This window comes from Acomys russatus, chromosome 25 (assembly GCF_903995435.1).
Source record: "Acomys russatus chromosome 25, mAcoRus1.1, whole genome shotgun sequence".
Taxonomy (NCBI): Eukaryota; Metazoa; Chordata; class Mammalia; order Rodentia; family Muridae; genus Acomys; species Acomys russatus.
In genome coordinates, this window is record NC_067161.1 from 12,465,664 (window position 1) to 12,488,759 (window position 23,096).

The window sequence follows — 23,096 nt, forward strand, 5'->3', positions numbered from 1 at the left end:
TGAGGGTGGGGAGGGAGGGACAGTGTGGTTCTGTCATACAGTCAGCTGGAGGCCAGAGCTCTGACCAGTGGGAAGCATGCCTGCATCCGAGCGCAAAGAAACTAGCTCCTAGGGGCTTACCAAGTACAAAAGTTTATCATTTTACAGCAGTTGAAATACTGACATCAATATTAAAATAAAAGCAAGTTTTACATAACAATCAAAAATACAAAAGACTGAAGGAAGAGACCCTGTATGAAAAACCGGGGCAATTCAGCGAATTGAGACTGTATATGCCAATGGCGGAAATGGAAAATGGCGCCCGCTCAACCCTCCCAGGCTACTAGTAACTGTACGGAGCGACTTAGATCTGCAAAAGGTTGTAAACAAGTTCTTGCCAAGCCAATCCCTTCCTCGTCATGGAGCCACAGGGCCGCTGCTTATGAGGGGGCAAACTTCTTCGCTTGTGCTCGAACCCTTTTCTCATATTCCACTCTGTTTTGGCTGAGGAGGTCAAGAGAGAAGAGAGTTAGGGTGGTGACACGGCCTGCTGACAGAGATGGAGAACCCACCCAGTGCCCACCCAGGGGCAGGGAGGCAAAGTGGCTGCACCAAGTGGCCACTGTGACAGGAGAGGGGCAGCAACTTTCACTGAGTTTTTGTGTCACCTCAACTTCTGAGGGACAGAACATAGACTACCACGTGGAAGAAAGAGTGGCCTTGGCTTCCTGTGCTACGTCTAGCTTTTTGTTGGGAGTCAGGGTCTTGTTTGCTGCTGAGGCTAGAGTACACGCCCACTACTGACTACTAAGTGCAGTCTGCTGGCTCCATTACTGGGAAACCAGATCAATGATGAACTCACTACATCACAGCCTGGACACATCTGCCTATACAGCTGGCAACACAAGTGTGCATCTCCATCTAGCAAGTTCAGCAAGCCCAGATGTCATCAGCTATGAGACAGAGCTATCAACGGGAGAATAGCCCACTGGCACCAGGTTTTGTTCAGTTCTGATGATAGGTAAGAGTGTATGTGGGCGTTCAGTATGGAAGTCATGAGACTTCAGACCTAGGCCAACCTGCACTGTGCATGTGAACAGAAAATGGATGCAAGGGACCATGTCCTTGAGGACCAATAGGAACAAGAAGACATTTACGGGCTGGGATCCTTAGGGGTCTCATTGAACAGCCCTGGCACAGCATGAGCTGCTACACGCCAGTAAACTTACCAACTGTCCCTAGAGCAAGCCTAAGGCCAAGCTGCCTGGCCCCAGGGTTTATAAGAGAGTGGCCAAGGTGCAAATCACAGGTTCTTGTGCCAAGGTCACCCCAGAAAGGTCCAGTACCAGAACCTAAGCAGGAAGGACATTAATACTTAAAAGCATAAGCTAGTCCTGGGAGGGGGCTGCCATTACCATGGAACAGCAACCAAGCTCTCACCCAGGAGCATTGTTAGTCACCAAGCAAGGACATGACAGCAAGGCACCAGCCACTCCAGAAGGAAGGACATGAACTTCTATACATTCAGTGAAAAACAAGCACAGAAAGCAAGGCAGGAACAGAGCCCACATTAGCCAACTGTGAATAGAACTAGAACTAAGGCGCAGTGCACTAGTAAGCATCTACACAGATAGAAGCTCCAACGGGCTGGCAGGAGCATATCAGCTTCACGAGCTGCACAACTCCTGTGCAGTCAGTTCTGCCAGGAGGCATGCAGGCCAGCCACAGCAGCCAGCACAGCAGAAGCAACACTGGTGGAACCTGCCACAGCACCTTACACACGGGTCAGGCCCAGAGGAGCCTGGGGCACAGGCGGTCGGCACACAGCAGGCAAGGCACCGTGGGTGTAAGCTACAGTCCCAAGGAGCTAGGGACTGACTTTAGACAGGCCTGCCATGGCCACAGAGAGGGCAGCACACAAGCACCAAGGTTGGGCATGCACCCAGCTTTCCTCTGGCTCCTTCCCTGAAGACACAGTGCATACCCACGCCTTCCTCTCCTGCCTAGTTTTTGGGAAGGACAGACACAGTGGGGTAACAGAGCTCCCCAGGACACAGGCTAACACAGAGACGCCTGGGACTCTGCCCAGAGGACTTTGCTCTACTCACAGGGTGAGTAGAGGGCTGGCAGACACAGAGGCAGAGTAGTGGGGTCAAAGTCCCTGCAACGGGACTAATCTTAGGAATTCCAGCTAGACAATAACTTCAGTCCTTGCCTAGCTCGGCAGGACCTTGGCAGACAGCAGGATGACACACATACATAATATGTTAAGTCCAGTTTTGTCAGTTCTCATTCTGGTGTCATTCAAACGCAGAGGTAGAGCATTCTGTGTTGACTCCATGGAAGGTACCAGACTCCCAACCTACTTTATAATGGCCCTATCCACTAGCCCAAGGGAGGGAGGGAGGGAATGTGTGTGTGTGCTTATGTCCAGGACACCAACAGGACCTATTTTTGAGTGTTTTCTTTTATGTCTACAGCACTTGTTCAACTGTCATTCAAATTCTAACCAATCTTAGGATGTCATCCTTCCTCAGTAGATGCAAAAAGAACCAAGAGCACTCTATTAGCAAGGCTGTGTTATGTATGATGCAACAGGCCACAACTGCTTATACACTGACCACACAACACTACAAAGCGGTCCATCAGCACCTACGTATCACCTGTTCTATACCTGCCATCTTACCTCACATATGCTCTGGTCCCCTGCTCTTGCTCAGGGTAAGCTCCTTGTACACATAGTTCTGTTGCTGATAGGTCAGACACGCAGTTTCCTTGATGGCTCTCTGACCACACCCCATGGTCACCTGTGAGGTGCTGCCACCCAGTGGGAATTTGCACCTCTTCCTCAGGGTCTCCCTCCCAGCTATTAAGCCCCTGAGTTCCTATCTGGCAGGTGGCCGGCCTGCACATTCAGGGAAGAAGGGTTAGCCAGCTGGCAGTTGCTACTAACCAGTAAATTGTGTAGGCCTCTGCTTGAGCTGGGTCTTGAATATTTGGTTCATTTAGAAGTTCTTGTATTCCTAATAAGATCTGTAGGAGAAACAGAAACGATCAGCAAACATTGATGGGGCTTGGGGCCTGAAGGTGGCCTTGGCTCATGTGAATAAGACAAACCCATGGCGGGTGGCCAGCTGTCATCCACACCTGTTTGATCGTAATCGCTGGCCTCCAGTCCTTGTCTTCCTCCAGGATGGACAGGCACACTGTGCCAGAAGGATACACATTTGGATGAAACAGTGGTGGCTCAAATTTACCTGGAGGACAGGGAGGGAAAGGGATACTTTTGGAGGCAGATGCTGCTCCACCCCCACCCCATTCTGCTCTTTTCTGACACCAGGGCACCTACAAACTCTCAACAGCAGAGGGGCCAGAAAGAGAAAGGTGAGCATACACCTTTCCCTCCTGAGGAGCTAAGCCTCCATACAGCAGACAACTCTGCCTTGAGGAACCTGGAGCAGCCAGAAGAGACCATGGCCAGGAGCTGGGTCAAACTGAGCCTATGACCTCCTCCCATGTCCACAGTAAGAGGGGACAAACGTTTAAGGCTAGAGGGAACAGGCCAGTATAAATACCCCAAAGACCACCTCCGTGTGTGCATCACTTCACAACATAGTTTTAAACACACCACATTTCTTCTTTTTTTTTGGTTTTTGTTTTTCAAGACAGGGTCTCTCTGTGTAGTCTTGGCTGTCCTGGACTCACTTTGTAGACCAGGCTGGCCTCGAACTCACAGCGATCCGCCTGCCTCTGCCTCCCAAGTGCTGGATTAAAGATGTGTGCCACCACACCTGGCACACATTTCTTTACAGTAGCAGAAAAATCTGCTATGATCAGCCCCACTCAGTACTGTTCCACAGCTGAATTCCCCGTAGTGCACACAAACAGACCAGGCAGCTGTGGTGGCACACACCCATATCACCTACAAACAGGCCAGGCAGCTGTGGTGGCACACACCCGTATCACCTACTCTCTGCAGGCTAGCTAGGAAGATTATTGAGTTGAAGCCATCTTTTTTGTTTTTTAAAAAGGGTGGGTGTTAGAGAAATGGCTTAGAGGCTAAGAACACTAACTGTGCTTCCAGAGGCTCTGGGTTCAAGCACCAGAACCCCAATGAAGACTCATAACTGTTCCTGCCCTGGGGAGTGAGTTAGTTTCTTTCTTTCTTTTCCATTTTGGTCTTTCAAGACAGGGTTTCTCTGTATAGCCTTGGCTGTCTGCCTTGGACTCAGAGATCAACAAGAAAGTGGGATATAGCTCAGTGATGGCACATTTGCTAGCACCTGTGAGGCTCTGGGTTCAATCTAAAGCAGCACAAAAATAAAACAAAATTAGTGAAGAAAGATGAGACAGGAATGAACAGCAGCACCAATGTCAAAGCCCAAAGGAAACTCCCTGAGTGCTCTGCACAAGCCTCTGTCCAGACAGAGCTGCTGTAGCTACTGCATGCCACTCCACGCCAAGCTGTGAGAAAGAACTCATGTGACTTGTGCCACAAGTGCACTGATAGCAAATACAGAGGGTCGTGGGTGTCACATCCCAAGCTAACCCCACCAGGTTCTCCAGTTCAACCATCTCACAATTGGGCCAGACCTCCAGGGTCCCAATTATTATTATTTTTTAAACCACTGAGGGGTGATGGTATACACTGCTAATTCCTGTACTTGGTAGGCGGTGCCAGGCAGATCTCTTAAGTTAGAGGCCAGTTTGTTCTGCAGTGTGAGCTCCAGGAATGTCAGGGCTACACAGAGCAACCCTGTCTCACCTGCCTCAAATAAAAATCCTTTGTTTTAAACGCATGTGGGTATTTTGCCTGCATGTATTTTTGTGGACCATGCATGTGAAAACCCCATGGAAACTTTATAGAGTGTCAAATTCCCTAGGACAGGAGTCACAGCTAGTTGTGATTTGTCATAGGATGCTAAAATCCAACCTTGGTCCTCTAGAAAAACAGCTAGTGTTCTAAACCAGCGCCATCACTTCAGTTTCTGACAGCTGCTTTAAAGCTTAGCTAACCTCATATCCCTTACTCATCAGAGAAGTGCATGCACTGTGTTCTCAACACAGGCCTTCTCCTGCAGGCATCTTTCCTAATTCTTCTTTTAATTGCACTTTTCAACAAACACACATTTATCTTCTACCAATGATAACATACATTTGAGTCTCAGCTGGTCTCTGCTAGTTCCCTTTACTTTTGGCCTCACTCATCAGTAGCAACTGCTCTGAGCTGCATGATCAAACATCAAGAAGTCCACCATCTTGCTGTCTGGGGATTTATATGCTGTATCTTGCTCCCCTTATTCTCGATTATTTCTCATGCTACTACAAATGCGCCCTGCCTTGCCTCTGTGAACGTGTGCAGGCATTTCAACTAGTCAGTTCTAGAGTAGTGGCAGGTCAACTTTAGTGGTGACAGCATATATTTTCCATAGAAATAGCAGCCGTCACACCCAAGTGCCCATGAGCCTTCCTTTTTTTTTTTAGCAAGGGTCTACTCTCGTTCACGGCTGCCTGCCTCTTTGGTAACCTACAAGAGCCTGAGAAACAGTGAGGTGCACTCTGCTCCTGCATCTCTCTCACTAGCTGGTGTCTTCTGACTGACTTAACTCCAGGGCCACACGGAGAGCCACTCCCTGTGGTCAGCACCTCTTATATTCCCTCCACCTCAGGGGCCTCCCCCAAAGCTGCCCTGCTCCCCGTCCACTTGGCCGAGCTGTGACTGCCCTCATATCCACCAGCAAGCTCAGGTAATTTTATCCCATATCAAACTGTGGTAGAGTACTATGGCCTCTTCTGGACTATCTACTGCTTCGTGGTCTGCTTGTCTGTCTTTGCACCGATCCCACAACATCTAACCATGTCTTGGTAACTGGTTGCTGACAGTGGCCTACCCATCTCATGGGTCTTGCCACTCTCTTTATACTGGGTCTTCATCCGAGTCTCATGGGCACTGAAACTTCAAGGGATCGACTACCCCTGCCCTTTGCACCTCCACACATACTTTAGGGCCTGCTTGACTGACTGGGACACCCTGTGGCATGTGCACACCAGCTAGGAGGACAGCCATCTTCCCACATGATTGCTGAGGCTGTCCTGGTTTCTTAGAAATGCCCATGGTTTCCAGTGTATAAGACTTTCCTTCCAGAGTATTTGGTACTACTGTGAATAGCTTAGTTTCCAAACTTCTATGTGCTACAATCCATTTCTTCATGTTCATCTTTTTCCTTATAAGTAGCTGCATCTTGGTTTTCCTTGCTGGCTTTGAGAGACTTCTTGCTTCATTGTATTTGCTTAGGATCCAGCATCACATGAAAGCAATGAGGCAAGCAACTGTGTCTCTAGTTTAGATATCCACTCCTTAGTTAGTAGCACAGCTGGGCAGTGGCACGTGTCTGTAATCCCAGCACCGGGGGAAGCAGAGGCAGGTGAACCTCTGTGAGTTCCAGGTCAGCCTGGTCTACAAAGTGAGTGGAGGACAGCCAGGACTACACAGAGAAACACTGTCTCAAAAACAAACAAAACAGAGAAAGCACTAATCATAGTATGGAGAGGGAAAAACAAAAAACAAAAACAAAACAAAACAAAACAAAAAACCAAAAAACCCCACACACCTCAGACAGACAAATTGACCCCAAATAGAGCAAGTAGGACTCCACCCAGTGGTTCCCAATAAGCTGTGTTCAAGTCCTCTCAGTGGGGCTACTTCAACAAGCAACATCTTTATTTACAAACCAGCTGTAAAAGCTCAGACCTGGTCTTACTGGGCAGATGGGGGGGGGGACGGACACTGCACCCCCACACAAGTTCTGCTGAGGTGCACTGAGGTCACACATAGTCCAGCCTTCTCTTTTAACCCACAGGCCTGAGGGCGTGTCATTCAGGCTGCAGAGTCTCTCTCTGGGACGCTGCACACGAACAGCAACAAGCAGAATGCAGCCAACCAGAATCAGTGAGTCTTCTCTCTCACTTAGTGCTTTGAACTGAGCTCAGGAGCTGATGTGTGCTAACCACTGGGCTAACCTAGGGGGCGCTCCTACTCCGCAGTGGCACCTATGAATCTGACATTTAGGGCTCTCTCTCTGCCACATGTGGCACTTCCTGATTGGCTGGAATTAGAGAGCCAAGTCATCAGAACTGCCTTTATCCCAGGACTTCCACCTGCCTGCTGGGCGGAGCATCCATAAGCATGGCTCCTGAAGGGAGGCTGTGGGAAGTGGACTACAGGCTCTCTGCAGAACTTACATTTTGGTGGCGAGGACGGATAGTCATCTTTGAAAAGCATCCGTAGCTTGAACAAGCCTCCTTCCCATGGAGTCTGTGGGGAGGGAACTTAGATTAGGTATGTGGCTCACTTGCCAATGTAAGCCCAGGAGAAATTTCTGCAAGCCTGTGTCCTTTGGGCCTGTTCTCTAACTGCCTTAGACCGTTACTGCGTCCTAGCACGGAAGAAGACTCCCACTGTGCCTATGGGGAACAAGACAAGAGCCCGGCCCGCCTCAGATAAGATGGAGGCAGATGCTGGCTTGAACACAAGTGTGGGAGTTTACCAGATGCTGGAGGGCTCAGGGCCCATAGTTCATGGGTGTCTGAGAACACCAAAGAGCTCAGCAAACAAAGTTGGGCCCAGCAGCTTGCATCTGTATTACTCAAGCCTACTAGGGTGGGGACAGGGCACTACTCCCCAACCCAACCATCTTCCTACCCCCACCATGTGATGGAAGCACTATGGTCCAACGTGCAACTGTCCCAATGTGCCCCGAGGGACAAGAACACCTCTGCATATGTCAGGGACACACTCCACACTCTGCAATAGAGCAGTGTACAGATGAACCCAAACTGCATTTCTGCTCAGCTGAACCTGGGGACTCTAGTTTAGACCAATGGCTGAAGTCATAGAAGACCCTGCTTCTCACATGCTTGGGCAAGGACAAACAATTGGTAGCATTGAGGCCCATGTGCAGCAAGAAACAAGCCTGTGGGGCTGGAGAGATGGTGCAGAGGTTAAGAGCAGAGGTCTTGAGTTCAATCCCCAGCACCCACATGGTGGCTCATTGCCATCTATAATGTGATCTGATGCCATCTTCTGGCCTGTGGGTATATATGCAGGCAAAGCACTATATACATAATAATAAATCAAAAAACAAAAACAAAAACCAACCAAACAAAAAAACGGGCACCTTGCCATGCGGGCTAACTACTTGTGGCCCGCAACCTTCGTCTGTTCCTCACCCTAGGGGTGACCTGGCAGGCTAGCTATGGCCAGAGGACACAGATGTCTGAACTCAAGTCCCTTCTAGTAGTTCTACTCCCTCAAATCTCACTGAAAACAGCAGGCACAGAGCCAGTGGCAGCCCTTACCCCCTTCTTTCCAGGGATGGCGCACTCCCAATTCATCAGGTTCATCGTGCCATCAGGGTTCTTTGTCGGGACAGCCACAAAGCCCTGAGAAAGAACAGTCACAAAACAAACCAGTTCAGAGAACAGGCCTGGATCTCACCCAGTGGCCACAGGCCGAGCAGCAGGGAGCACAACCCAACAGAAGGCCCCTCCTTGTGGTAGAGAAACAGAATGCTTCTTACAAAGGGGTGGTCCTTCCTCCAAGCTTTTCTTTCCTGCGCAAGTCGGCTGAGGGCAATCCCCGACATATTCAAAGTCCCTGGAACAGAGAGCACAGAGGGAGGGTTAGGTAAAATACACATGTTTCCTCTGTGCCACCTCCCCACGCCCACCCCAGCCAGAGAGGACTGTTTCCAAGAAGCAGGTAATGAGGCTGGAGTCCAGCCGCTCCTCTTGAAGCAAGCACTGGCATTACATCCCTCAATATGCCCCAAACGCCTCCACACAGGGAGGTAGGCACCACTGCTGTCCCTCTTGTGGCTCACACCCCAACTGCTGGGAGGTGCAGTAAGGACAGCCTGCACAAAGGTGGTCACCTCCCTGGCAGGCATTGAGCATCTTCTGGAAAGACTTGGCACCCATTCCACAGTCTGACTCTCAGGAAAGGGAGGGCCTAGCAGGCACGGCAAGCTCTCATCTGAGGCTAGGATGAGGCTCAGTGGTTCACAAAGGTAGAATGCTAGCCTGGGAGCAGGAAGAGGATTCAGGGACAAAGTATTGCCATCTGGGGGCCCTGAGACCCCAGCTCAGAATCAGGCCCGACAGGATGTACTGGTGAGAAAAATCTGCAGCACAGAGCAGGGTGAACTCCCACAGGTAGACTACCCCAAGAGGCCAGACGAAGCTCTCTGCTGCACTGCTATACTATAGCCACCCACAGACTTGGCAGCTCACAGCCCAGAGGCCTGCCTAATGACCCTAGGGGATGGAGAGTGCAAGCCCCAGGTCAGGTCCGCATGGGTGAAGAAGACACACCTCTACCTAGGCCCACAGCCTACATTCACTTTGTGACTCCAATCTGGCTACCACCTGCTTAGGGTTTTTTGTCTTGTAATTACATGAAAGAGTACTCAGAGACTCCCAAGCCTACAGAGCACTGGGATCTAGGGGCAAGTGGATCATAGGCACACAACTCCCTTGAGAAGAATCTAGGAGGGCAAAGGTTATCTTTCTGAGGTGGGTCACACTGAGCTGCTTCTCAGGACAGAGTTTCTGTATCTGACCCCATCCTAAGGCTTCCATCACTCTCCTGTGGGCAAAATCTTCCAGCAGGACTAGCCCAGTCTTTGTTTTCAGCTCAAAGTCTTCACTCTGAGGCAGAGCCTTCACCCACCTCAGGACTAGAGCAAGATTCTTCCTGCTATAGCTTCTGACAGGCCTCAACCAGAACTCCCTAGAATTCCTGTTACTTAAACTTAGCTCAGGTTGCCCATTTTATCTGCAAAGCCATGACTGCCGAGGAATCACGGTGCATTCTTGACCCAGCCAGGGCCACTAGAGCCCCCACAGCTGTCAGAGGCCATGTCCCCTTTGCTACAGGTAGCTGACTGCATTGCCATCTGCAAGCACAGTTGTTCTCTGGCATCCGCTGAAAAACAGAACCACTAAGTCAAAGCAATCTGGTGGAGCCCTGCACAGAGGTCGTTTTTGAGATAAGAGTCTCACATTGTAGCCCAGGTTAGCCTGAAACTCACAACCACTCTCCTGGCTAGCTCTTGGTGTTGGGACTACAGGCATGAGCCACCACATCTAGCTCCTAGACAGCCTTTTCTTCCCTTTTCCCTTTCCTTTGTTTTTGGAGGCAGAGTATCACCATGTAGCCACAAATATATTATGTAGAACAGGATGGCCTTAACAATCATGTCTGCCTTAGTTTAGCATTAAAGACATGTATGTACCACCACACCTGGCCCAAGAGTGCTTCTGATGACTTTATCAAGTAGACAAGTGGAAAAGGGCTGCCATCAGAGGTGGCAGCATCTCTTAGTAGGCCGGGTTTCAGGAACTTGGGTGAGGTCACTATAAAACAAACACCCGGTATTGGCCTTTCTAATATCCTGTACACTCAAAGCCAACATGAAGAAACTCTTTCAGAAGCACAAGCAGGGACTGAAAAGATGGTCCAGTAGTTAAGAGCATTAGCTGCACTTCGAGAGGACCTGGGTTCAGTTCCCAGCACCCACATGGCAGCTCACAACCGTCTGTAACTCCAGGAGACCTGACACCCTCACACAAATATGCAGATAAAACACCAACACACATAAAATAAAAACTTTTAAAGTAAAAACAAAACAAACAAACAAACAACACACATACAAGCCACCAGGACAAGCCTTGGCAGACAGCCCCTAAATGCCACAAGCTCCAGCCCCCAGCACAAAGTGTACAAATTGAAGAATCCTCTCTTACCTGACTTCAAGCCCAAACCCAACTGGCCTTCACCACAGGAGTAGAACCTGTTCAAAACAAGCTCAGCCACGGTGGCTCTGCCACCAAACCCCAAGACATGCCTGGATAGTCAGCGCTTAGGAAAGGTAGGATGCAGGTGGCACTCACCTAAGAATAGGGAAAGACAGTGTTCTGGCCACAGGAGTTTACTATTGAGAAGAGCAGGGTGCTACTGGTATGAAAAACACTGCAGGGGAGGGCTAGTTCTGAGCCGTCTGGTTAGAAGGGCATGGGGAGGAGGGGGCAGGGCACTGAAGACCAGGGCTTCACTTCCAATAGGCCCCACTTTTCATCTAGTGCTTCTCAATGGACAGGCCCAACTGCCCCCTCAGGCTTAAGGGCAAAAGCCAGGAGTTTGAGGGCAGGCTGGAAAGGAGCTGCCACCTCCACCTAGCGAGCCTTCAGGTGGAGGAGGTCCCAAGCAAGTCTGGGCAGCGTTTCCAAACAGGTCTCTGGAATATTGTGCTGCACAAAGCTGTTGGGACAGCCACAACCAATCTCAGGAGAAAGGTGCCTGCCTAGAGACTTCCGTCCTAGCATCCAACTGTGGTTATCCCAAGCGTGAAAACAGAGGAGCTGTAAGTGGTGGGTCACACCTGGACACTCAGCATCTTGGGACCACCAGGAGCTCAAAGTTAGCCTTGACTACAAGAGATGCTGTCTCAAAAGCAGGGAGAAGGGAAGTGAGAGAGGGCTCTTACAGGGGCTTTTAAAGGAATGCACACAAGACAATGATAAAGACAGAAACTTGTGCTTGAGACAGTGCTGCTGCTCGCACCAGCACTCCAAAAGCCACTTAAATACAACTTGCCTTCCCAAGTTACCAGCCACTTCACCGATGTAAAGAGAAACAACAAGCATGCAACCCCCCACTACACCACACAAACAAAAGCCCAACACTAGAGACAAGCTGGGCTAGGTCTTTTTTTACCCACCCAGGGTTCCTGCAGTCAGTGTTGTATTTGTCTGGCGACACCACGGATTTCAAAGCTACTTACCAGTCAGAGAAGCCTGTGCGAGACTGCTTATCTCCGCCCACCTACACTTATTCATTGGCAACACGAGTACCAGGTACTACAGCTGGCTCGGAGAAGGCTAAGCGGCCTTTTCCACCCGAATGCACACCGTAGGCCCTAAGGACCCTTCACTAAAGCCACTGTGCTGTTTCTTAAGTTTCCAGCGGCAGAGGCAGCCAGAGGCGGGCAGGACTGCCATCACTCACAGCCTAAACACCCTTAGAATCAGAACAAATTCCCCGCCCCCTTCGATGCCCGTTTTCTGTTGGGCAGGCAGGTTAACAGGTAATTCGCCCACTAAGACAACAGTTCCTTAGGAATAAAGGGCAGTGGGGGGGGGCAGAGAATCTGCACAAGACACCCACAAAATCCCAAAGGACAAACCCGGCGTCTCCTCGGCAAACGACGAAGGAAACCAAGCCTTCTGCTGTGACTCCGGGTGCTCACGGGCCGCGACACGGCCCAGTAGCCACGGCCTTCCTGCACTCCCGCTCGCCCAACTACGGGGCCCAGCACCGCCCAGAACGTGCCTGGGAGCTACTGGGAGGATCAGATTGTCTGTTGTGGGGTCGGCGGAACGCAACACAACAAAGGTGGGGGGGGGCAGTGAGCCTGCTCCCGACCCTGCACTCGCCCGGGGAACAGCGGCTGGGCCCCAGCGCCCTGAGGGCCGAGGCTCCGAGGCGGGAGGAGGCCGCAAGCAAGAGAAGGCCGCGGCGACTCGACTCCGCGCCTCCCCGGAGCGTACTGGGAACGGCGGTGACGCGGCACGAGGATCGGAGTGCGCGCGCGGGCCGGTGGCGGCTCACCTGGGCGACCGCGGCCCGGACCGTCGCGGCGGCAGAGGCGGCGGCGCTCCTTTGTCTCGGGACTTCCCTCCGCGCCCGCCGCGCGCAGCCCGGAGCGCAGGACCCCAGCGGGCGGGGCGGGGCGGGGCCTGAGCTGGGCTGCCCGCCGCGCGCCTGCTCCGCGTACCGTCGTTCCTGTCCCGCGATCTACGCCGTCTACGCAGCCAGGAGCTTCCCGCTGCCCGCGCTCGGCTGCCGCGCCCCCGTTGCCCGCGGCCGCCTAGGGAGCCTGGACCCAGGGCTCCTGTCCAGGCAGGCGGCGCCCTGAACGGCCGCGCTCTTAAAGGAGCCGCGTCCTAGGCTCGAGGGAGCGTCTGCAAACTCCTCTTCGGGAGAAGCGCGTCCACTCGAGGACAAGCCCGAGAGGCGTGTGAAGAAAAGGAAGCCGAGATTCCCAAGGGTAATCCGGATGCTTAGAGGGCACGTTCCTGGGCACAGGCCCAGGAGGTATCCTTGGGCTCAAGGCCCGGGTCCCGGGAGCAAAGATCACTGAGGCCTACGCATCCTAGGAATCGTTGCAGGACGGTGATGATCCCCGGGCCATAGCGCGCTGTGAAACTTTTCGCAATTGGCCAGTTAGGGGACTTGGGCGGGGTATATCTTGAACCTACCCAATGAACTGGCCTCATACAAAAAGCCAAACGCATGCAAAACCGACGGGGAGAGAAATGTGGATGTTCCCTAACCTACGAGCTAGCCCTAAGTGGGGGAGGGGAACCGGCCTGAACCGTGGGGGAGGGGCAGCAGCCGCGAACCCCCACCCCCGCTCCGGTCTCCGCCCCTGCCCGGCATCCTACCCCCCAGTTCCACCTGAAACCCCTGCGCGGCTTCTGCTGGTCCTGCTGGACACGTTCTTGTCGAGCTGTGGCCTGGTCCAGTTTCCTCAGCCAGCCTTCAGCGACTCAGCTCCGTGCCCGGATGCCTTCTCACCGACGGGACGGGTACTTAGAACTTGCGCTTGGCCCCCTGGTGGCCATCCTGGATCCTGCTCCACTTTTTAGCACGTGCCTCAGGCTTTCCCGGCCTAGGTCCAGCCCTGGGATCATTGGACGATGGGTCCTAGGAGGCTGGGGACTCCAGGAATGAGCAGTCTTCATTTGTTTAGGTGTGCATGTCTCCATCCATCTACTCATCACTCTCCCTCCTTCGTCCTCTTCCTTCTCTTGCCTTCTGAGGCTGTCGGGTGCCGCAGAAAGGGGGACCACGGTCCCATGTTCCTTGCTATAATTGCCCAGCGTTCTCTTGAGCCCACCCTGTGAATTTCTCCTGCCCTTAGCCAGACTGTTTTGGAGGAAAGTATGATCCTGAGGGACCTTGGTCTCTCTCGTTGGGGCCGAGTTGTAGACAAGGCCTGCTTAGACACTTAACCCTGCCACCCAGCTGGAGTGGTTGGTGGCCCCAGCGAGTCTGTCGCCTCAACAGAAGGCATCCATTTTGGATCTGTGTCAGCATACGCAGCAGTTTATAAGATGTATCATCAGGGACCAAAGTCATCAGCAGACTGCCTGGGAGTTCTCATCTTATGGCCAGTGGCTCTGAGTGAATTATTTATTTTTTTTCAGCTTAGGGTCCTGCCTGGTCTCCAACTCAAGGATGACCTTGAACTCCTGTTCCATGTGATTCCAACCCTCATCTGTAGTCTCTGAGCTGCAAGAGCTGTCAAAGCAGTGGCCCCTCCTTCCCACCTGCCTGAGGTACTGCCAGCCACAGGAGCTGTCAAAATGATGGACCGTGTCAAAGCAGTGATAGCTCCTCAGCCCTTCAGCCTGCTACCATTTTGAGATCTCGCCACAGTAGCTGTCCACAGTGGTAGCACCTCCTCTCCAGCCTCCTATCTCAGCCAAAGCTTGCCTGCAGCTTAGAAGGGCTTCCTATCCTAACCCAGGGGCCCGATGTAGGGAAACAGTGTGAACAAAGCCACCAATCCCTGACCTCCCCAAGCGCAGGACTTGAAATCCCACCAATCCTCACCCTGGAAATCTCTGCTCTGAAAAGCTCTGCCCCCTAAGATATCCTATGTAAGTGTTGACGGGGAACTCATGCCCTTGTTCCCAGAAATAATAACTCTTAGACCTTATATTTATAAATATATACAGAGGCCATATGCTTTGGCTGGTTCCCCAACTAGCTCACAACTAATTTTGCCCATTTATTTTATTGTGTGTGCCACATGGCTTATGACCTTTCCTCAGTTTCATACTTCATCTTTTTCAGAGTCCAAGGTGAATCTCCTGCCTCTGACTCTATCCCAGAGTTCATCTCTTTCTGCCGGAACTCCCTCCTCCTATTTCCTGCCTCAAGTAATAGGCCATCAGCTTCCCCACCCCACCCCCCACCCCCAATGCACAAGGTTTCTCTGTGTAGCTTTAGCTATCCTAGACCTGCTTTGTAGACCAGGCTGGCCTTGAACTCACAGAGATCTGCCTGCCTCTTCCTCCCAAGTGCTGGGATTACAGGCATGTGCCACCATGCCTGGCAGGCCATCAGCTTTTTATTGATAGATAATCCTTTCATATGGATGCAAGAGATTCCTTCTGCATTTCCCCCTTTTAGTCTAAATAAAAGCTCTTTCTTTTGCATCAGTAAACTATATACAACAAGAACAATTACAAAACCATCAGGTAAGATTTACATTCACAATGTCCAGTCCTATGTACTTGGCAACTTGGCAGAAAGTATTCTATTATCTGTCATATCTTGGTAATAAATCATTTTTAAGTACAAACTTATGTTACCAATCTAAAAACATCTTCTTAGACCTCAAAATATTTCTTAAATCCTAAACAATTTGAGCCTACTTACAAGACTAAAACTATCTAGTCTTCAACCCCATCAGAGATTTGAGAAGAAATTAATATTTTTAAAAATTGTTTGGTATTTTAGTTTTTTGAGACAGGGTTTCTCTGTGTAGCCCTGGATGTCCTGGACTCAGCTTGTAGACCCTGCTGGCCTCAAACTCACAGAGATCCACCTGCCTCTGCTTCCCAAGTGCTGGGATTAAAGGTGTGCACCACCACACCTGGCCGAGAAGTGATTAATATTACCTGAGTATGTAGGAAGTGCAGAGCAAGCATCTTCCAAGATTATAGAAATGATAGAGGCAATTGGCTACCTGGACGGTCACCTAAGTTTCTCAGAAAGTGTTGAAGCATCATCTTCAGCCTTCTGGCCCAGTGTATCTGACAGAGTTTGTGTGTGTGTGTTGAAGCAGGAATTATAAAGGACTAGCTTACCTTGTTCTTGCAAAGCTTGGCAGTTGGCTTCCCTGTTTCTAGTTAGTCCAAATTTGGACACCATTGCTTTCTACAATTAGGCAAGGGCATTTTCTTGCCCAGTGGCTAGTTTGCCAGTTAAAGTAAACTCCATGGGGAAGTTGTTTGGTGTTTTGTTTTTGTTTTTGTTTTGTTTGGTTTTTCGAGACAGGGTTTCTCTGTGTAGCCTTGACTGTCCTGGACTTGCTTTGTAGATCAGGCTGGCCTCAAACTCACAGCGATCCACCTGCCTCTGCCTCGAGTGCTGGGATTAAGGCGTGCGCCACCACTGCCCAGCTGGGGAAGCAGGCTTGGAGTGCTGCCAGGAACTGACATGTCTCACTGTCAAAAGATCCTTTTATTAATAAAAACATCTGTAAATCCCATATTCTGTGTATCTCAAGTTTTTGAAGACCATCTGTTTATCTATAGTGTATCTGAATAGGCAAACATTGCTTATTCCTTTATAACTGAGTTTTGGTTTTTTTTTTTTGAGGGGGGTTTAAAAAAGATTTATTTATATATACAAATGCTGCTCTATCTGCATGTACACCTATATGCCAGAAGGGGGCATCAGATCACATCGTATCTGGTTGTGAGCCACCATGTGGTTGCCAGGAGTTGAACTCAAGACCTCTGGAAGAGCAGTCAGTGTGCTTAACAGCTGAGCCATCTCTCCAGCCCCAACATTGCTCATTTCTAGCTACTTACTCTCTGTTCAACCTGGGAAACACATTTCTGTAATTATGTAGTATGTAGCCTGGTATCTAACATGACCATGAGTTTGGTGGTCTGCTTGCTAACTTGTTTTACTTAATTATTTTAAACAGTTTGTAATAATAGTTTTTCAAGGACTAGAACTTTACATTGCATCTTTAAATGAGTTGCACAGGTACAATACCTTATACAAGAGTTGAAACATAATATACAACATGTTGTAAAAAAATAACCTTAATTTTGTATCCATATACAGTGACCTATACTAATGTAAAAATATGAGACTAGTAGTTTTCCTTTATTTTAAGACTAGATCCAATAATCTACCCTTTTATCCTTTTATTCCCATATCTCCCATTTTTTCTTTTCCTCCACCCACTCCCCCTCTCCCCTTAACATTAGATAAGAGAGAAAGAAGGATAGAGGGACAAAATGAAAGAGAAATCCCTGAGTCTAAGCTCCTAAACCATGTTTTTTTCCTGCCCAAGACCATTTAGTAACTTGCAACCAACCAAATGACCAAAAACTACATACCCATGTTTTGGGAAATGGTGCATCACTTTCATAAAATTGCTTCTTGCTGTCTGAGGGCATTGTTTTCCTTTTGGGTGGCAGGGCGGGGGGGGGGGTGGCGAGGGGAACGACGACAGTGCAGCAGAAAATTGAGGTGTCCAATATCTGAAAACGCAGGGCTTAAATGAAATCCTAACTGGAACAGTCTTTGGCACTGGACCAGTTGGGGTTTGGTAGCTTTGACGCTGTCCTGGAAGCAACGTTTGATGAAACAGCTATTAAGGCAGTCTGAGGTTGGATCAAGCAGGATGCTGGAATAAATGTGTCTCAGCATCCTAGAGGGTGAATCCTGTCAGGGCCACTTTAACTTCATTGGTGTCTGGTCCTTTTGTTCTGCAAATGTATAAACACACTTTTTTTTTTCTTGCGTAAACACGTCGTGTAGAATTGCAGTGTCACAAATTTGCTGAAAATGCTTCTCTGCTCTTAGCTTGATCAGGTGAAAGGCATCTGTCTTTGTTCATAAGCCAGGTTGGGCTGTAAAACCAAACTGTATTGCTAATTTTCATCTTTGCATAAGTCCTGAGTCCTCTACAGCCAACATGATTATTGGCTGAGCATAACTGAAGTCCTGGCTGGAGGCAGGCAGAGGGGCCAGCAATACAAGTTACCTGTTTTGTAGGTCTTCCTGATTTCTTTCTTCCTGTCTGCAGCCAAGGTTTTCTAGCAGCTGTGCTACTTGTCTCACCGCTGGGTTCTTGGCCTTTCCAGGAGAGACAGTTTTCAACTCTCCAGGCCACAGCCTGTAAGTCACTCTAGTAAATCCTGGCCCTGGCCTGGTCCTATACAGAACTTGCCTGCCTGTTCTCCCAGTGGGAAGGCTGGGCAGCCTTCAAGTGCCATGTGCTTCCTTCTACAGCAGGAGAGGCGGCCAGACCCACGGTTATCAGGCTTGCCAGGTCCTAGCTGAATGATGAACAGGTGCGGCACGCAGAGCAGTCTCGGTGCAGTGACCAGCACTTTGATTGCTTCTCTGTGCCCCCATTGTCCCCCCAGGGTGACCATTACTGCCAGCCACCAAATCACCAAACTGACACAAGCTAGCGGCATTTGGAAAGAAGGATCCTCGCCTGAGGAAATGCCTCCGTTTCCTGGCCTATAGGCTTAAGCCTGTCCCACGTTCTCTTGATAAGTGATTGATGTAGGAATGCTCAGTCCATTGTGGGGGGGTGCCCCCTTGGACAGGTATTCCTGAGTTTTATAAGAAGGCAGGCCGAGCAAGCCAGTAAGCAGCATTTCTTTATGCCAAGAAGGCGTGTCTCAGGTGTTAGTGTTGGACCCTCGAGTCCACTCGGGTAGGGGGTCGTCGCGAGAGACTACTCGAGGACCACAGTGTTGATGCAAAAGCACAAGGTTTATTGCTGGCGCGCGTCAGGGGACCTCAGCACTCACTCGGGAGGGAGGCACACCGAGCCACTGTTACAGGCTACTCTTAAAGGCTAAAACCGCAAAGGTTAGGAGGGGCTGCGTGCCCTATGTTAGGATTGGCTCTGGTGGTCGCTAGGGGTGCTTGTCTAAATGTTATTGGCTATTGCCGGGGTCGTTGGTCTTGGGGACTATTCTTGGCAGGGAGGGGTGTTGGGGAGTTTCTAGAGAATTTCCAGATGGTACTTTTCTGAAAATTGTTTACCTTAGTTGAAATTGTTTATCTCGGTTGGCCACCTTGATCTCAGAAACTGAAACTGGCCTTCAATTCTTTCTGGGTCACTTTCCCAAGCTTGTCTGGGTCAGGTTCCCAGGCTTAGGCTGAGAGAGAGAGAGAGCCTTACATTAGGGTATGCTCATCAAGAAGGCTGTGCTGGGGTTTAGGGAACTGCCCCAGGGGGGAAAACGAACCAGTGTCCAGAGTGACCAGCTGAGCAAAGGTTTATGGGAAGACAAACATGCCTCAATAATACTCTTGCATAGCATTGGCTGGCGCGCAGGTTTGGCACTTGGTTCCCTGGAAGGCCCAGCTTTGGCTCTCTGCCGGCCCCGATGAGTACATGCGGGTTGGTGATGCCTTGAGACATCCAGGGTGTGACTGGAGTAAGTGAATAGGCTTGTTGAAGCTAGGTTCAGTGATTCATTATATATATGTATGTATATATATTACATATATATATAAAATATTACACACACACACACACACACACACACACACACACACACACACACACACCCCTACAGGCCAGAAGAGGGCATCAGATCTCATTATAGATGGTTGTGAGCCACCGTGTGGTTTCTGGGAATTGAACTCAGGACCTCTGGAAGAGCAGGCAGTGTGCTTAACTACTAAGCCATCTCTCCAGCCCTGGACTGTTACAATAAAATATCTGTTCGGCCTAGGAAGCCAATAACTGACACAAAGAGACTGAGACGTAATTCAGAACTGCAAGCACTACGCTGGGCAGAATCTAAACTGCTACTTTTTTTTTTTTAACAATAAACTAAAATAAACTACTCTAATCCCTATAACCTACGTATATCCCAAGCACTTGCCAATCTGATCCTTCTCAGGCGGCTTCTCTCCTCCAACTCTCCGTCAACTGTCAACTGTCAATTCCTGGCTCCTCCCTCTCTCTAGGGAGTCCCGCCTTCCACTTCCTGTCTTTCTGCCCAGCTGATTGGCTAAACTGTGCTTTATTGACAGTTGTTACATCCACTCAAGACATTCCTCAATTCCTCTTTTTAGTCTAATTTAAAAAACCCTTTTACCTATACATTTATATTATTACACCAATATACAACACACACACACAAGAACCACAAAACAATCATTATATTCATGTTTTACTCATAATGTTTTGCTGTCTTCAACCCCATCAGAGACTTAGGAAGGAACCATAGTAGTCTCTATTTTATTATTTGGGTTATCTCTTAGGGAGCTATTTCCCCCACTGAACTATAACAAAGTCTTAGTCCCAAACTCTTGGAATTTGCCCTGCACTGAAATGATGATAATCAGTTACACTCAGTTTCACTGTAAGACTAAACCCTCTTCTAGGTGAGTACATGTGCACATGTATTTTGGATACGATGTTCATGTTTCCTGTGTTTCAAATATAGTGTCTTAGGTTTTTATTAAGATGTTACTTCTTGAGGGGGCTGGAGAGATGGCTCAGAGGTTAAGGGCACTGACTGCTCCTCCAGAGGACCTGAGTTCAATTCCCAGCAACCACATGGTGACTCACAACCATCTACAATGTGACTTGATGCCCTCTTCTGGCCTGCAGGTGTCTGTGTAGGCAGAGCACTGTATATATAATAATAAAGAAATAAATCTTTAAAAAAAAAAGATGTTACTTCTTGGGCTGGAGATATGGTTCAGACGTTTAGTGCACTGTCTGCTCTTCCAGAGGTCCTGAGTTCAATTCCCACCAACTACACGGTGGCTCACAACCATCTATAATGTGATCTGATGCCCTCTTCTGGCCTGCAGGTGTACATGTCTATTCCCCATCTCACATTTGGGATCAACACAAAAACATGTTTCTCTCTCCTACATTTTGGGGCTGGAGAGATGGCTCAGAGGTTACCAGCACTGACTGCTCTTCCAAAGGTCCTGAGTTCAATTCCCAGCAACCACATGGTGGCTCACAACCATCTATAATGAGATCTGATGCCCATTTCTGGCCTGCAGGTGTACATGCAGGCAGAGCACTGTATACATAATAATAAATAAATCTTTTAAAAAATCTTTTAAAAAAGCTATAAGCATGCAAATACATTTAACTATTTTTATACATTCACTTATTGTGTGAATATGTGCATGCATATGTCATGGAGCACATGTGGAGATCAGAGGACCACTGTGAGATATTTTCTTTCTATCATGTAGATTTCAGAGACAGAACTTGGGTTATCAGGTTTGGAGGCAAGCACTCCAGCACACTGAGTCATCTTGCCAGCCTGAAAATACATTTTCTTTCTTTCTTTTTTTTTTTTAAAGATTTTTATTTATTACATATACAGTTTATAGTGATGAAATTTAAGTTTAACATCTGTATAAAGTTTAGACACACTGTGCCTTTAGCTCTCAGATGTATACATGATATGTTACAAATATATGGTACTGAGTTTACCATAATAACCTGAAATAACAGTCAGTGAACTAGAGCTATAAAGTGACATTTATTTTGTTTTGTTTGTTTTGTTTTTGTTTTTGAGACAGGGTTTCTCTGTGTAGTCTTGGCTGTCCTGGAACTCACTCTGTAGACCAGGCTGGCCTCGAATTCACAACGATCCGCCTGCCTCTGCCTCCCCAAGTGCTAGGATTACAGACATGTGCCACCATGCCCAGCTATAAAGTGACATTTAAAAAGAACTTTGTTGAATTTGGCACACCTTTAATCAAAGCAAGAGAAGGCAGAGGCAGGCAGATCTCTGTGAACTCAAGGCCAGCCTGGTCTACAGAGCAAGTTCCAGGCTAGCCAGGGCTATATAGTGGGACCCTTTCTATTGTAGACATGGCTCAGCAGTTAAAAGCACTTACAGCTCTGTCGGAGAACTGGAATGTGTTCTCCATCAGATCCAAGCTCCGGGATCACAGGCGCGTGCAACTGCACCTGGCTTACCCACACCTTCTTAAACATCCAACAGGGAGGAAAAAATGAAGTAATTTGGTAATCATACAAACAAGCCTATGGTGGTGGTGGCACACGCCTTTAATCCCAGCACTCGGGAGGCAGAAGGAGGTGGATCTCTGATTTTTGAGGTCAGCCTGGTCTACAGAGCAAGTTGTAGGACAGCCAAGGGTACACAGAGAATCCTATTTCAAAACAGAACAAAATTATACTAAGCGAAAAGATCCAGGCTGGTTCTGGAAAGAGAGTCTTAGTGTGGTGCTGGCCACTGTAGGACCAGTTCACAAGAGGGACAGCAATGGGCACAGCATCCAGGGACAAAAGCTGGTAAATTTCAGCTGCAGAGTGGCATTGTGGCCAGCTGCATGGTGGCATTGTGACCAAGTACATGGTGGCCTTGTGACCAACTACATGGTGGCATTGTGACCAGCTGCACAGTGGCATTGTGACCAACTACATGGTGGCATTGTGGCCAGCTGCATGGTGGCATTGTGTCCAACTACATGGTGGCATTGTGGCCAGCTGCATGGTGGCATTGTGACCAACCACATGGTGGCATTGTGGCCAGCTGCACAGTGGCATTGTGGCCAGGTGCATGGTGGCATTGTGGCCAGCTGCATGGTGGCATTGTGGCCAGCTGCATGGTGGCATTGTGACCAACTGCATGGTGGCATTGTGGCCAGCTGCATGGTGGCATTGTGACCAACTCCTTGGTGGCCTTGTGACCAGCTACACGGAGGCATTGTGGCCAGCTGCATGGTGGCATTGTGGCCAGCTGTGTGGTGGCATTGTGACCAGCTGGAAGTTCAGATTCTCAAGTACCACAGGTTCCTTCAAATATGTTTTCTCATCTGCTGTCATTATCGTCATCATATTTCTCCTGCTCCCCATCCTCTCTCTCTCCTCTGAAACGAGGTCTCCATAAGTAGCCCTAGCTAGCTTGGAACTGGCCTATGTAGACTAGGTTGGCCTCAGACTCACAGAAATCTACTGGCTTTTGTTGGGGCTAAAGGTATGTGCCACCATGCCTGCTGTTTCATTTTCTTGAACTACTTTTCTTCTCAATGACGTCTCAGAGTTCAACCTCAGTCTCTCTCCTTCTGCCGTCACCCCTCTCCCCTTTTGAGACAGGGTTTCTCTGTGTAGCCTTGGCTGTCCTGGAACTTGCTCTGTAGAGCACTTGCTATGCCATGTTTAGTTGACATCCTTGGAGCACCTGCTCTTTTCTGAAGAGAAATGGAAAAGCAGTGGATCTGGGGGAGAGGGGTTGGTGAGGGGGTACCAGGAAGAGTGGAGGGTAGG

At 49.3% G+C, this 23,096-nt stretch overlaps 1 protein-coding gene across 2 annotated transcripts; it reads right to left on the reverse strand.

Moving 5' to 3' along the window:
* On the reverse strand, positions 1-13,664 carry Ube2i (ubiquitin conjugating enzyme E2 I). 2 transcript variants are annotated; one of them, XM_051167355.1, is made up of 7 exons: positions 13,499-13,664; positions 8,559-8,635; positions 8,338-8,421; positions 7,222-7,294; positions 3,127-3,236; positions 2,933-3,012; positions 1-483 (listed from the first exon to the last, which is right to left on the reverse strand). In XM_051167355.1, the coding sequence occupies exons 2-7, from the start codon at positions 8,622-8,624 to the stop codon at positions 420-422; spliced, it is 477 nt and encodes a 158-aa protein (XP_051023312.1). In that variant the 5' UTR covers positions 8,625-8,635; positions 13,499-13,664; the 3' UTR covers positions 1-419. The 2 variants fall into 2 exon arrangements, with proteins under 2 accessions (XP_051023312.1, XP_051023313.1); XM_051167356.1 differs by lacking the exon at positions 13,499-13,664 and adding an exon at positions 12,650-12,777.
* Positions 13,665-23,096: the final 9,432 nt, after the last annotated feature.